The sequence below is a fragment of the Rhinoderma darwinii genome, chromosome 3 (assembly GCF_050947455.1).
Source record: "Rhinoderma darwinii isolate aRhiDar2 chromosome 3, aRhiDar2.hap1, whole genome shotgun sequence".
NCBI lineage: Eukaryota > Metazoa > Chordata > Amphibia > Anura > Rhinodermatidae > Rhinoderma > Rhinoderma darwinii.
Window position 1 is genome coordinate 247,886,550 of NC_134689.1, and position 15,980 is coordinate 247,902,529.

A 15,980-nucleotide genomic window follows, 5' to 3' on the forward strand; every position below is an offset into this window, starting at 1 on the left:
TAATGTACCGGTATATATCTATATGCCAGTACATTAGCCTGTGTACGGATAGTACACAGGCAGTTGTTAGGACATACCTCAGTATGCCCTAACAGTAAATATGGTAGGACAGCCCTGGGGTCCTTCAATGGACCCTGGGCTGTCTGCCCATATATGGTATGTCCCTTAATCGCGTCACAGGAATTCCTGTCATGCGATCCAAGGGGCATCCCCCTTCACAGCATTCAGGAGAAAATGAGGTCAGCTTTGATCGCAGCTTTCGTGGGAATAACGGCAGAGATGAGAGGTTTCCCTGATCTCCGCCATTATAGAGCGGGGCTGCGGCTGTGTAATACAGTCATTGCCCCACTCCTGACAGGAAGTGAGCGCGCGGTCAGCATGAGGTGATGCGGCCGGCGCTGCACTAATGAGCGGCGGGTTCAGGCACTGAAGACAGAACATGGGGGTGTTTTGCAGTGCGGCCGCCATGTTCGGTTTACAGCGCCGGCCACATCACATCATCCTGACAGCGCGCACTTGTTATCAGGACTCAGGAGCGCGGCAATGGCTGTACCAGACGGCCGCAGCCCCGCTCTCATACATTCACGTGTTACAATACTGAGCTGTGCGGCCGCACAGCTAAGTATCGAAATACATGAAATAACTGTATCGAACCATTTGGGGATGCAGAGTATCGAAGTTTCGATGCATCATGCATCCCTAGACCTGACAAAATAGTAAACATTTTTACAGTGGAAGGACAAAAAAAATGCCTGGTTTAAAAAAAAAACACCAGAAAAGAGTGCATACTGTATGTATTAAAAAGGCTCTGTCACCACATTATAAGTGTACTATCTCCTACATAAGGAGATCGGCGCTATAATGTAGGTGACAGCAGTGCTTTTTATTTAGAAAAACAATCTATTTTTAGCTTTATGCTAATTACTTCCTTAATGCCCAACTGGGCGTTTTTACTTTAGACCAAGTGGGCGCTGTACAGAGGAGTGTATGCCGATGACCAAAGTAAAAACACGCCCACTTGGGCATTAAGAAACGAATTAGCATAAAGCTAAAAATTGCTCATAAAAGGGGTAAAAATGATCGTTTTTCTAAATAAAAAAGCATTGCTGTCATCTACATCTACTCCTTATGTAGGAGATAGGGCACTTATAATGTGGTGACAGAGCCTCTTTAAACCCCTATGATACGAAACCCCTAAATAAGGTCTGGTCAAAGCAATAACTTCAGAAGTCACATAATTGGTTGAATAAGGTCCCCTGTGTGCAAAGTGTCACAGGATGTCAGTATAAAAATACACCAGTTCTGATAGGTCCCCGAGTCTAGGACACCACTAAGCAAGCAACATGAAGGCCAAGGAGCTCTCCAAATAGGTCAGACACAAAGTTGGAGAAACATACATCAAAGTTGGGTTATATAATAAAAAAAAAAATAATAATCCCAAACGTTGAACGTCCCACGGAGCACCATTAACCCCTCCCCGCACCTGGACATAACTGCACGTCAAGGTGAGCAGTAACATTGCGCACCTTGACGTGCAGTTACGTCTGTACTTTGACAGTTAACCACCGCGAGGCGCTACATCGCAGCGGCGGTTAACTGTGCAGGTGTCTGCCCTGCATTCCCTGTTGCCGATCAGAGGCCCATTGGCGCTGATTTCGGCAGTTAACCCCTTAGATGCGGTGTTAATCTCTGTATTTAAGGTGTTTAGCGCAGATCGGCAGCCCCCACGTGAAATAACAGGGCTGGCGATGGTACCAATGGCAACCGGACGCCAGACAATGGCTTCCGGGCTGCCATGTACAAAAGTCTATTAGGACCAGCCTCCGGTCGCAGTGACTGTCACATCACAACGACAGTTAGAACACATTACACTAAGTAGTGTAATGTGTTCTAGCAGCGATCAGAGCTGCAAGTATAAATGTCTCCTAGTGGGACAAGTAAAAAAAGAAAAAAAAAAAAAAAAGAAAGTAGTACATATATTTGGTATCACCGCGTTTGTAACAACCCAAACTATGAAACTGTAAAAAATAAGTCAAAACAATGCCAGAGTCAAATAAAAAGTGATCAAAAAGTCGCATGTACCCCAAAATAGTACCAATAAAAACTACAATCCGTCCCGCAAAAAATGAAAAAAAATAAAATAAAGTCCTGGCATAACAAGTTATGGCTCTCAGAATATGGGGACACAAAAAATTATTTTTTTTATAAAAAAATAAAAAAAAAGTTATTTTATTGTGCAAACGCTGCAAAACGTAAAAAAAAACTATATACATATGGTATTGCCGTAATTGTATCAACCTGCAGCATAAAATAAAATTGTCATTTATAGGCCAGGGTGAACGCCGTTAAAAAAAAAAAAAGAATAGAAAAACATTGTCAGAATTTATGGTTTTTGGTCACCTTGCTTGCCCAAAAATGTAATAAAAAGTGATCAATAAAATCGCATGTACCCCAAAATGGTACCAATGAAAACTAGAGATTGTCCCGCAACAAATAAGTCCTCACACAGCTCCGGTGAATACAAAAAATAAATTCTGGCCCTCAGAATATGGCGATGCAAAATGTGCAGAGTGTCCAAAAGCGGATAACATCCGGCACCATTTATCAGTGCGACATAGGCCACATATCTATGAATTATTTATTTATCCCATTATTATGCCCTGATGTACTCCGCACAGATTATGCCCCCACATTATAAACTGAAATACAAGTAAAACCCCAAACAGAACTACCAAAGCAAAGTCTGCGCTCCAAAAGCCAAATGCACCTCCCTCTCTTATGAGCCCTACAGTGTGCCCAAACAGCAGTTTACATCCACACATCTGACATCGTCATACCCGGGAGAACCAGATTAATATTTTATGAAGTATTTCTCTACAGTGGCACAATATATTTTGACCTAAAATGGCATGAGTGGAAAATTTAAATTTTCACTCCGCACCACCCGTTGCGCATTAACCCCTTCGTGCACCGTGCCTTAACAGCATGTCGTGGTGTGCGGGGGAGAACGTATGGAGCGGGCTCACGCGCTGAGCCCGTGCCATATGTTTCGGGTGTCAGCGGTGTATTACAGTTGACACCTGTGACTAACGGACAGAAACAGCGATCGCACTGTTACAGGAGCCTGTAAAAATGACAATATACTGTAATAAAAATTAGTATTGCGGTGTATTGTACCAGCGAGCTAATGATCGCTGGTTCAAGTCCCCTAGGGGGGACTGATAAAATGTGTAAAAAAAAAAATAATTAAAGTGATTAGTGAAAAAAAAATATATAAATAATTTAAAGTCCAAAAGAAAACCCTTTTCCCATTTTTCCGCTAAAGCAATGTAAAAAAAAAACAAACACAAAATTGGTATAGCTGCGCCCGTAAAAGTCAGAACTATTACAATATCCCATTATTTAAGTCGCAGGGTGAACGCCGAAAACAAGAATTTAAAACGCCCGAATCGCTGTTTTTTGGTAACCTTCGCTCTAAAAAAAAATTTACAAAAAAAAAAATTGTAATAAAAAGTGCTCAAAAAGTTGTACGTAGTAAAAAGTGGTACCAATAAAACCTATAGTAGGTCCCGCAAGAAATAAGCCCTCACACGTCTATTGACTGAAAAATAAAAACGTTATGGCTCTTGGAAAGCGGGGAGTGAAAAACAAGAAAGTGGATCAGTCCAGAAAGGGTTAACTAATTTCTAATAAAAAAACCACTTATGACCACATGTGGGCTATTGCCGTACTCGGGAGAAATTGAATATACAAATGTTTCCTCCTTTATTCTTTGAAAATTAAAAAAAATTCAACATTTTAGTGGAAATAATATTGATATTCATTTTCACAGCCTATTTATAATAAATTCAGCAAAAGACCTGTGGGGGTCAAAATGCTCACTATACCCCTAGATAGATTCCTTAAGTGGTGTAGTTTCACAAATGGGGTCACTTTCGGGGGGTTTCCGCTGTTTTGGTACCTATGGGGCTTTGCAAATATGACATGGTACCCGAAAACCATTTCAGCTAAATTTGAGCTCCAAAAGCCAAATAATGCTCCTTCCCTTATGAGCCCCGCTGTGGGTCCAAACAGGGATCAGAAGAGAAGGAGCGTCATTTGGATTTTAGAGCGCTGATTTTGCTGGATTCGTTTTCAGTGCCATGTCGCATTTACAATGAACTGGAGGGACCAAGACCGTGGAAACCCCCCCCCCCCCCCCCAAGTGACCCTATTTTGGAAACTACACCCCTCACAGAATTCATCTATGGGTATAGTTAGCATTTTGACCCCACAGATTTTTTGCTAAATGTATTTGAATTAGTCTGTGAAGATTAAAATCTACTTTTTTTTCAGAAACTTAGAAATGTTTATTTTTTTACAAGGCATAAAGGAGAAAAAACACCCCAACATTTGTAAAGCAATTTCTCCTGATTACAGCGATACCTCATATGTGGCAAAAATCAGGAGAAATTGCTTTACAAATGTTGGGGTGTTATTTCTCCTTTATTCCTTGTAAAAAAATAAAAAATGTCTTTATTTTAGAAAAAAAAAAAAAAAGTAGATTTTTATCTTCACAGACTAATTCAAATACATTTAGCAAAAAAAAAACGTGGGGTCAAAAAGCTAACTATACCACTAGATAAATTCATTGAGGGGTGGTTTCCAAAATGGGGTCACTTTTTTTTTTACTCTTTTGGCACCACAAGACCTCTTCAAACCTGACATGATGACTAAAATATATTTTAAAATAAAGGAGGCCTCAAAATCCACTAGGTGCTCCTTTGCTTCCGAGGCCGGTGTTTCGGTATATTAACACACTAGGGCCGCATGTGGGATATTTCTAAAAAAACGGCACAATCTGGGCAATAAATATATATATGGAGTTGCATTTCTAGTGAACAGTATTACAAATTATTTTTGGCAAAATTTCAACTCTACTTTGCTTTAATTCCTGAGAAACGCCTATGGGGTTAAAACACTTTCTGAATGCTGTTTTGGATACTTTGATGGTTGCAGTTTTCAAAATGGAGTGATTTATGGGGACTTTAATATAAAAGGCCCTCAAAGCCACTTCAGAACTGAACTGGTCCCTGAAAAAAAATGGGCTTTTAAGAGGTTCTTGAAAATATGAGAAATTGCTGCTAAAGTTCTAAGCCTTGTCCTGTAAAAATGTTCAAAAAACGATGCAAACAATGTAGACATATGGGAAATGTTAACTAGTAACTATTTTGTGTGATATTACTGCCTGTCTTACAAGCAGATACATTTAATTTTAGAAAAATACAAATTTTTGCAAATTCTCAATTTTGGTGTTTTTCACACGAATATTGAATTTATCCTCCAAATTGTTTTACTAACAAAGTACAAATATGTCACGAGAAAATCTCAGAATCACTTGGATAGGTAAAAGCATTCCTAAGTTATTACTACATAAGGTAACGTCAGATTTGGAGAAAAAAAAAAAATCGGCTTCGTCCTCAAGGCCAAAACAGGCTCCGTCCTGAAGGGGTTAAATCCATTATAACAAACATTGAAAGAAGGTTCTCTGGTAAGACGAGACTAAAATTGAGCATTTTGACCATCATGGGAAATGCTGTTTCTGGTTCAAACCCAACACTTTCCATCACCCCAAGAACACCATTCCCACTGTGTAGCATGGTGGTGGCAGTATCATGCTGTGGGAATGTGTTTCATTGACAGGGACTGGAAAACTGGTCAGGATTGAGAGAACGATAGATGGAAGTAAATACAGGGCAATTCTTGAGGAAAACTCGTTTCAGTCTGCCAGATATTTGAGCCTGGGATAGAGGTTCATCTTCCAGCAGGACAATGGCCTTAAACATACAGCTCTGTATTAAGTGTATTAAGGGGAAACATTTATAATGTCTTGGAACGGCCGAGTCAAAGCTCAGACCTCGATCCAATAGAGAATCTGTGGCATGACTTGTAGACTGCTGTACATCGAAGCAACTCATCTAACTTCAAGGAGTTGGAGCAATTTTGCTAACAACGGGCAAAAATGGGCTTCATGTTACAGTTGTCTAGCTGTATTACGGAGCTTTCACCCGGAGACCACTCAGTGTGGGCTCTGGTCAGGTGATTGTTGTGACAAGCTGTCACAACGATCACATTACTTCTCCCAGCGGCTCGTGCACGCTGACTGTAAGGAGCTTCACTCGGAGACCGCTCAGTGTGGTCTCGGATCATGTCCATGTCTCTGGTCATGTGATCGCTGTGACAGTGTCACAGCGATTACAGAAAACAGTTAGTAACAAAGTTTGCCATTTGTTGTATCTTCTACCTATTTGGCAGGCTGCCAGAGAGGGAGAAGAATAATGTAAAAAAACAACTTTTTTTTTCAGTTAAGATATTTTTTTGAATTTATATATATATTTATCTATCTGCTACACGGCAACTTTGGCCACGACACAGGTCGTCCTGCGCTATGTCCCGTAGCCTACATTGCAAGTTTCCGCAACATGACATTTGCAGGAAACCTAAAACTATCACGTCGCATTTACTTGCAGGCCGCAACGCGACCACATTGACTTTCCTTACGTGCGGTGTTGGCTGTGGGACATAGCAATCTTTGGCTGTATGACCCGTGTCGTGGTTAAAAAGTCACCACATAGCCCCAGCCAGAGGGTGACATTACATGTGGTGGATTCGCTGAGGATTTTCGCACAAAGTCTGCTGTGGACTACAGTACAAAGCAAGTAGATGAGATTTTACAAATCTCATCTACATGCTGCAAATATTTTACACTGCAGATATTCAAATATTTGATATTTCGTTAAATTAAATACCTGGGGGGGGGGGGGGGAAAGAGTCTACTTTCCATAAGGGCCAGTTCAGAGCTTTTTGGTGCTGACTGACTCAGAAACCACATCTGAATCAGTGCCAAAAAACAACCAAAACCGCCTTCCGTTGATTTCAATGGGAGGCAGAGGAGTTTTTTTTCTTTATTCCCACAGCGGCTTTTAACCGATTGTGGGGGAAAATAGCGGCATGTTCTCTCTTGCCACGGTTGCGCGTCAGCTCCCCTATTGAAATCAATGGGAGGCAGAGAAAGCGTTTCTCGTGGCGTTCTTTGCCCGTGGCCCTCGTTGGCCACGGGCGAAAAACGCTGCAAGAAAGTGCAGCCAGGTCAAAATCTGCCTCAAAATTCCTGAAGGAATTTTTGAGGTAGATTTTTTGCCTACAATTCCTACGTGTAAACACAGCCTAAAAGTTTCAGTGAGTGTGTTTAAAGTGGTTTTCCAGTCCCCGAAAATTGAGGGCCTCTCCTCAGCATAAGCCAACAACATCTGATCGGTAGATGTGCGACTCCAGGCACACCCACCGATAAGCAGTTTTGAATGAGCCGAAGCGCTTGAATGCGGCTTCCCCTTCAATTCCATTACTGCTCACACTGTGAATAGCCGAAACACTTAGCATCGGTTCACAGTATTACAGTCTGCTCACTTCAATGGGAGAAGGCTATAATACTGGGAAACATCGCTACAAGTGTCAGTGACTCACCGTATGAACAGTAAAGGTAACAAAGGGGAAGCAGCACTCATACGAGCGCTGCAGCCCCTTCAAAACAGTTATTCGGCGGGGTTGCCAGGAGTCGGACCCCAACCGATCAGATATTGTTGGCCTATCCTGAAGGACAACTCCTTTAACAGCGTTATGGCATTTCACAACATCTGTATTGGTCGTATGGCGTCCGCAAACCTGCTTTGGAAAATTGCTCTCCAACAGCCAGTTTGCGCACCATTCATTGTAAGCTTCGCCTTGCGTTCATTGTGTAAGAATTGCACACAAGGATTTGGTATTGCTGAAGACCGTAGAAGTTGGCAAATACATATTCATGTGTGTTTTCCCAGTGGCGTGCGCCAGATGTCATCACCTAAAATTACATATCCATATTTAAAAAATAATAATAATTTTTTTCATACAATATGGAAGCCCAATATATTCGGAGAAAAAAAGACCAGATATGTGGGTTGGAAGAGTAATAGTACAACAATTTGCTTTTAAATTTGCACATGGTTAAAACTTAAAAATGGGACTGGTCAGGAAGGGGGGGGGGGGGGTAAAACTTCTGGTTAGAAAGTGGTTGAAGTGTTGGCATGTTGTGTGAATCAAATGTTACACACCTCCAAAAATCCATTTGAATTCAAAGATGTAATGCAACAAAACAGGAAAAACACAAAGGGGATGGGGCGGAATCCTTTCGCAAGGCACTGTAAATGCTAGGTTTGACCTAGATAAAACGTAATCTATTTTTTTTTTATATGTTGCTACAAAATACTAAGGTGGTGATAGAAGTTTAAAAACAATGGATCACATGTATCAAATTAAATGTGGTCAATGTACCTTATTTGCAATAAAGTAAGGTTAGCATTTACCTGTTTAACTAAGGACAGTTAGTAATTTAAGTCTCAAGAGTTTGACTGCTCTGAGTATTCCTGTCTCTTACTTTGAAGCAACCAGAGGCAATGTCCCTCCCCCCCCCCCCCCCCTTACACAAGTAGTCCACCTCTCGCAAGAGCTCAGAGCAGATTTCAGACTGGTGACAACTCTGGAAGATAATTTGTAAAGCTGGCCATACTCTAGTTATTTCAAAGGGACGTTTTCTGTTCACGATTGGTCTGTGAGGTTGTGGCTCCGCATGACGCCATAAGTTAAAACAAATTAATGATTGATTTCTGCCTTGATCTGCAGCTTTGGCTTCTGTTGATGAATGACATCTGTCGTTTATCATGAACGATTTTCCATGTATTGCCAACTACTACATCCTATAATGGCCGAAAAAAATCCAATGTAGCAGATTAACTTTTCCACAGGTATCATTGAGCAGGTCTGAGTTGGCCTTTTCAGCCATCAAGCTGCTTTAGAAAGGCAAGTTTTACCTCATAACATAACTCACAAACATTTTATACTATCACTATTGAAGTTTTTAATCTTTTTCAGTGACCTGTATGATTTAATAAAGATGCATAAAAGCAACGTGGGAGAACAGATCATGATGGTAGCAACAAATTATTAAGCTGCACCATTTTGTTGTGAATTGCGCCTGCCTCTGGCCAGGCTTAATAGGAACTGGTTAAAAACACAATATACTAATACTTGAAAGAAATTAATTTGGTATCACCATAATCTTATTGTCCCGCAGAATAATGTTAACATGTCGTTTCCACGCTACGAATTTCTTAAAGAGGCTCTGTCAACAGATTATAAGTGCCCCATCTCATACATAATTTGATCGGCGCTGGAATGTAGATAACAGCAGTGGTTTTTATTTTGAAAAAGGATCATTTTTGAGCAAGTTATGAACAATTTTAGATTTATGCTAATTACTTTCTTAAAGCCCAAATGGGCAGTTTTTCATTTTGACCAAGTGGGCGTTGTACAGAGGAGTGTATGACGCTGACCAATCAGCGTCATACACTTCTCTCCATTCATGTCCATCTGTATTCACAGCACAGCGTGATCTCGCGAGATCACGCTGTGCTGTCACATACACCCACATTAACTTTACTGAAGTGTCTTGAAAGTGAATAGACATTGCCACCAGCCAGGATGCGATGTCTACCGAAGTGTGAATAAAGTTTCTGTGGGACTTACTCACACATCACAGCGTGATCTCGCTGTGAATGAGAGCACAGCGTGATCTCGCAAGATCACGCCGTGCTGTGTGAGTAAGTCCCACAGAAACTTTACCAAAGTGTCGGGAGTGTGAATAGACATCGCATCCTGGCTGGTGGCAACGTCTATTCACTCTCAAGACACTTCAGTAAAGTTAATGTTGGTGTATGTGACAGTTATGGCTTTTGGAAGGAAAAAATGAAAAGCAAAGCCTGAAAAATTGCTGCTGCAAGGGGTTAATCACCACAAGACTAGCGGGTTAAGTCCCCTCATACACTGCAAATCCCAAATTAAGGCCACAAATTGTATTATCCCTAAGGGGGGCTACATTATCTTTTGTGACATAAAATACACATGAAGGGCCACAGTACCTATCATAATGGAGGATATATCAGGGACCACAGTCTATCCATACAACAGCAAGTGTGATATAAGGGTCATAGTTAGCTAGAGCCTGGGGAAATCCACACCACACATCTTACGTATGAGACTGAACCCACTTCAGCAGAGGACAGCACTGGCAGTTCAGTATGAGAGGTAAAATAAGTACATCAGAAGCGATTTTTGGAACCTCTCCTGCACTTCTTTACACTCTCGTACTGATTCACCATTGCGGCAGCACCATGCAACTACTAATGACATCAGTTAGGCTCTATGCGCGCCCGAGCTGGTCCAGAAGTCCCGTGCTGGAACTTGCTGTGGGCAGCACTCTCTCAACATACTCGCCAATGCTGCCAGCGAGTACTGAACACACTGGGGGAAAGGGTGATAAGAGCTCCTGACAGGATGGAGCTGGAAGCTTGTTTCCAGTATGATAGAATGGGAACTGTGCGTGGCCCCTGATATGCTCCTACTATGGAAGCATAGTAGGAATCCCATACACATCCAAAGAGTTATGGCTGCTGAGGTGTGGATGCACCCAAGCTCTAGCTAACTATGACCCTAGTATGAATGTTGCTGTGGCCCCTGCGGTGTAGATAGACTCATCTCTTCTCACTCACGTTATGTATGGGATCCCTACTATTCGGTCATACTAAAAGCACACCAGGGACCACATACAGTTCCCATACTATCGCACTAGAGATAAGCTTCCCGCTCCACTCCCTCAGAAGCCCTTGTGAACACCCTTTCCCCCAGGGTGTTCAGGACTCATTGGCAGCATTCTTCATAGTCATCCTACACCTACTCTGGATTTTACTCCACTCATTACCTCCGTCCTCCCAACAGCAGCGAGTGTGCCAGGAGCATGCTGCACCCTGCTGGAGCCAGCGTGGGACTGCTGACCGGGAGGAACCGCCCAGTGGTCCCACAGTGGCAAATCAGTACAAGAGTGTAAAGACATACGTAAGAATAGGTTCTAAGTATTGAATCAGATATACTTATTACACCTCTAATACTGAACCGCCAGCGCTGTCCTCCTGCCAAAGTGAATTCGGTCTCATGCGTAAGAATACGCAAGAAACTGATTTCAAAGCGTTGAGGAGCCTCTTCAGGCATCAATAATGCCTGTAAAGGCGTTACTGCGACCTCTGTACTTTCATCTAATGATCATAAAATACAAGAGACATTCCCTTTTGTGTGGAAACCTAGAAAAACATTTTTTACAAGCACAGTATCAAAATAGCATGGAAATAGTTTGCGTTTCCATGATATATATATATATATATATATAAACATCATCATACAACAACTCACGTGAAATCCTGAAGGACAACACGGGCTGGAAGGAAGGGAATTTCTTGGCATTCACAGTTAGTTTTCCACTTCAGAACATTCATGGCATCGTCCTCCTTCACCAACACACCATCACAATTACGCACTACAGCTTCCAGAACCACTCGGATACAGAAAGGCAAGGCATCTGCAATGGAATAAATGAAGTTAAAATATGTTAATCTAGTAAACAATTTTAGGGGTTGTCTCAAAAAGAGTCAAAACTTTCAGGGTTCACCCACCCAATAGGAAATACGCCTAATTAGCATTCAGAATATAAATGGAGAAAGTGGAAGTAAACTAAAACATAAACTATGTCTATAAATTATCAATTCATAAATATACAGCATTACCAAACGTGCTCCAAGATACGTACTATGGTAACAGTCTTACCGGGATTAAAAGGCATGTTTCTTATACCCCATATACAATTATGTGGTTTCCCTGGTGGCCACCTACTGATTGCTTAAAGAACCTATGAAGTATTCGTTTCATAAGGTGTAGCCCTTTGCAGGACCCTCTCCCTTCAGTCATCCGAATATGCCCTGTCCCATTTAAAAAGGGGTCCTCATAAAAAAGTAGTAATAGTCATTACTTAAAAAAAAAAAAAAGTTTTACCCTCCCGTTTGTAAATGTGATTAGTTGACAAGTAGTGAGGTGTATTGGCTTACCAGGCCGTCGTTAGGTCACTAACCACTCAAATCCCACAGTGTCTGCGTAAATGTCTCAATGCAAGTCTATGAAACTCACATCGAGGCTCTCAGACTTGCATTGAATAAATGGCTTCCGGTCCCTACAGCAAACGCTATAGGATTCAGGAAGTTAGAATGGAGATCACATAAATCAACAGCTTCCCGGCCAGAAAAAAAGTGTCAAACTGTCAAATAAAGTCCCGGTAAGCCAATACACCTCACTACCTTTCACCTAATCATTCACAAACGTGAGGGTGAACTGGAGAAGTGGACATTTTTTACGCCAGTGCGCTTCCTTAAAAAAATTCTAAAAAGTAATAGAAAAAAATATATATAAACCCCATTTACAGCCACCTGCTATGATTTAGAAAGACAACTGCAGACTGTCTCTTGTCATGTTGAGATTTATGCCATATCCATGTGATATGGAATAAATGTCTTAAGAGTAGGGATCCACCTATCGGGTGACAGGGATTGTCTTAATCTACATTCTACAAGTCAAAGTGCCCGGCTGCAGACATACAGCAGAAGAGGAAATGGAGTCGAGCAAGATTTGCATTTAATTTACAATCATTATGAATTCTTTAATCGTGCCTAACTGCATCCCCATAGGAATATGAACCGCTACTATGTCTTGACTTAAATTAAAAAGGTTTCCCCCATATGGAAGCATCAACATCGCCATGCAAGATGCAGTATTGCTACAATTTTACCACAACTCGCAGATAGCCTGCATATTATTCTGACCGTTCACTACTCACCATACTCTGAGCCCTGCAACTTTGAAATATTGAAAAAAGTTTTATCCGGACTGCACTCAAGAGATTCCATCAAGTACTTGAAGGGGTGCTCTGTGAAATAACAAAAGACATGCACTCTATATTGACGTTACCAAACAAATATACATTTTCTTTCATGTAAAGGTCCATTTCCACAAGTAGATAATCGGTCAGATTTGAACGTCAACGAGTGAGCGCGCACGATAACGTAAATAGAGGACGCGAATGAACGATTAGCGATAAAAACCTGGATAATCGTGTGGAAAATAGTTTATGCAAAGATAAAAATAATCTTTGTCGGTATGCCATTGGGTATATAAACATGAAGAGTCTGTTTAATAGACGACATGTGAAATTATAAAGTTATATGCAAATGCGTATCTATTGCTTACAGCAATCGTATCGATGACAGCTAATGCGAATATCTACTCGTGTAAATGGGCCTTTAGTGAACCCTTGGACAATCTACTAAATAGACAATATGTTTTATAACTACCTTTAACATTAGCTGAATGAATCATCTTCTTATGTCCTTGATGGTCACCACCCTGAGGAAACAGAATAAACACAATAAAAACCATGTACTCAATTGACTGTTTATTTCTACATACCTTTAATTAAAGCAAATGAACCAAAGGAATATAAAGTTTCACTCCAATTACATATATATTTTCATAATTATTTTGTCGGTTTATTAATAAAAGTACTAGCAGATCTTAGCTCACACAAGAAACATCTAGCCTATGGATGCTTTTATTATCCAGTGGGAGCAGGGTACAAACTCCAACCACCCCAAAAAGACCAGAGAGTCAGAGAGTGACATTCAGGGTATGTGCACACACACTAATTACGTCCGTAATTGACGGACGTATTTCGGCCGCAAGTCCCGGACCGAACACAGTGCAAGGAGCCGGGCTCCTAGCATCATACTTATGTACGACGCTAGGAGTCCCTGCCTCGCTGCAGGACAACTGTCCCGTACTGTAAACATGATACTACGGGACAGTTGTCCTGCAGCGAGGCAGGGACTCCTAGCATCGTACATAAGTATGATGCTAGGAGCCCGGCTCCTTGCACTGTGTTCGGTCCGGGACTTGCGGCCGAAATACGTCCGTCAATTACGGACGTAATTAGTGTGTGTGCACATACCCTCATTATCTCTTTATTTCCATTGCATCAACATATTCCAAAGTGCATGGTCATCACGGACATCAGTTCTTGTCCGACAAGGACTCACAATCTCACGCACTGGGGCCAATTTACCTACTAGTATGTTATTGAAGTGTGGGAGGAAAGCCACGCATAACGGGGAGGACATACAAATTCAATGCAGATGTTGTCCTTGGTTAGATTTGAAACCAAGACCCCAGTGCTGCAAGGTAACAGTGCTAACCACTGCAGGGAAAATGTAGAGTAAGGGTATGTTCACACGCAAACTCAAAAACGTCTGAAAATACGGAGCTGTTTTCAAGGGAAAACCGCTCCTGATTTTCAGACGTTTTTTTAGCCACTCGCGTTTTTCACACCGTTTTTTACGGCCGTTTTTGGAGCTCTTTTCAATAGTCTATGAAAAACGCCTACAAAAACGTCCCAAGAAGTGACCTGCACTTTTTCGTGGCAGTTTTTCAAAACGGCTGCGCGAAAAAACGGCCCGTTGGAACAGAACGCCGTTTTTCCCATTGCAATCAATGGGCAGATGTTTGGAGGCGTTCTGCTTCCGATTTTTTTGGCGTTTACAGCCCGAAAATGGGCCGTGTGAACATACCCTTACATGATGGCAACTCAGTTAAATGGCGTTCAAGTAATACAATGACGGCTCAAGCGCGCCAGAACAAGAGATGTTCGAAAAGAATGTCTCTCTGCTCTGGCTCAAAGAGGGGGGGGGGGGTCCCGAAAAGGGGACCACTCGCTAGGATTTTAATAGGTCTTCATGAAACCGATTTAAGCCAACCACAGATGCATGACTGCATTTTGCATATCGTACCAATCGTACCCTACCCACAGGATACAGCCACTTCACTGCAATGGCGAGAATGGAGATAACGATCCTAGCCACTTAACCACCTAGTTGCTACGGTCATTAGTGACCGTGGTATCCAAGGCCTCCTTCACATCGCGTTTGTGGACTACGTTTGTCGTGTACGCTGGAAAAGCTCCCAACGTACACGATAAACGTGTCTACAGGGTTCCATTAGCCTGCCGGAGGCCAAAAGAGAGTGTCCTTGGGCTGGTGTATACTTTTTTTTTTTTTTTTTAAATAGAATAGTGTAGCACACTTCACTATTTCATCATGAGGAATCCTACAAGGAAACGTAGAGAGTTTGTTTTTTAGCACGGGATCCTAAGGGTATGTTCACACGGGCTATTTGCGGACGTTTTTCGGGCCGTAAACGGCCGAAAAATCGGAAGCAGGACGCCTCCAAACATCTGCCCATTAAATGCAGTAGGAAAAACGGCGTTATGTTCCGATGGGCTGTTTCTTTTACGCGGCCGTTTTGAAAAACGGCCGCGAAAAAGAAGTGCAGGACACTTCTTGGAACGTTTTTGGAGCTATTTTTCATGGACTCTATTGAAAACAGCTCCAAAAACCTCCGTAAAAAACACAGCGAAAATCGCGAAGTGGCTTAAAAAACATCTGAAAATCAGGAGCTGTTTTCCCTTGAAAACAGTTCCGTATTTTCAAACGTTTGAGTTTGCGTGTGAACATACCCGAAGGGTGACTGATGCCACTGTTAGGCATCTGTCAAAGGTGTACGTTTAACATATACATCGGGAAGCCGCTTTGCCAAGAGTGATTCCTGGTGCTTACTCTGCCCGGGTACACAGTCTCTGGGAAAGCTCCTGGCGTCACGGTCCAAATATTGACAGTGACGTAAGGAGATTCCCCAGGGCCAGGGCCCTCCGGGCTAAGAATCCCACTGTATACTATATAGTGGCATATGTTGCAGCCTTCAGTCAGAAATAAGGCCAAAACGCAATGTGAAGAGGGCCTAAGTCATTGGAAAGAGGGGGGCTCCTCTGTCACCCCATCGCAGGGTGACAATGGTAGTCATGGCAGGCTGGGGGCCTAATAAAGGCTCTTCGATGTGCCATCTTTGTGCTCTTATTAAGCCCTGCCAGAGGAGTCAAAGAGTGGTAAAAAGCTCAATACACTGCAATACAGAAGGTATTGCAGTAT

The 15,980-nt window shown here is 42.0% G+C and overlaps 1 protein-coding gene across 1 annotated transcript in view; it reads right to left on the reverse strand.

Moving 5' to 3' along the window:
• The window catches only part of IREB2 (iron responsive element binding protein 2), a 95,970-nt gene that overhangs the window by 65,771 nt on the left and 14,219 nt on the right, over positions 1–15,980 (reverse strand). The window contains exons 2-4 of the mRNA XM_075857654.1: positions 13,299–13,350; positions 12,785–12,874; positions 11,314–11,479 (exon numbers count right to left, since the gene is read on the reverse strand). Coding sequence (XP_075713769.1) covers positions 11,314–11,479; positions 12,785–12,874; positions 13,299–13,350 — 308 coding nt within the window. The remainder of the gene's footprint in view (positions 1–11,313; positions 11,480–12,784; positions 12,875–13,298; positions 13,351–15,980) is intronic.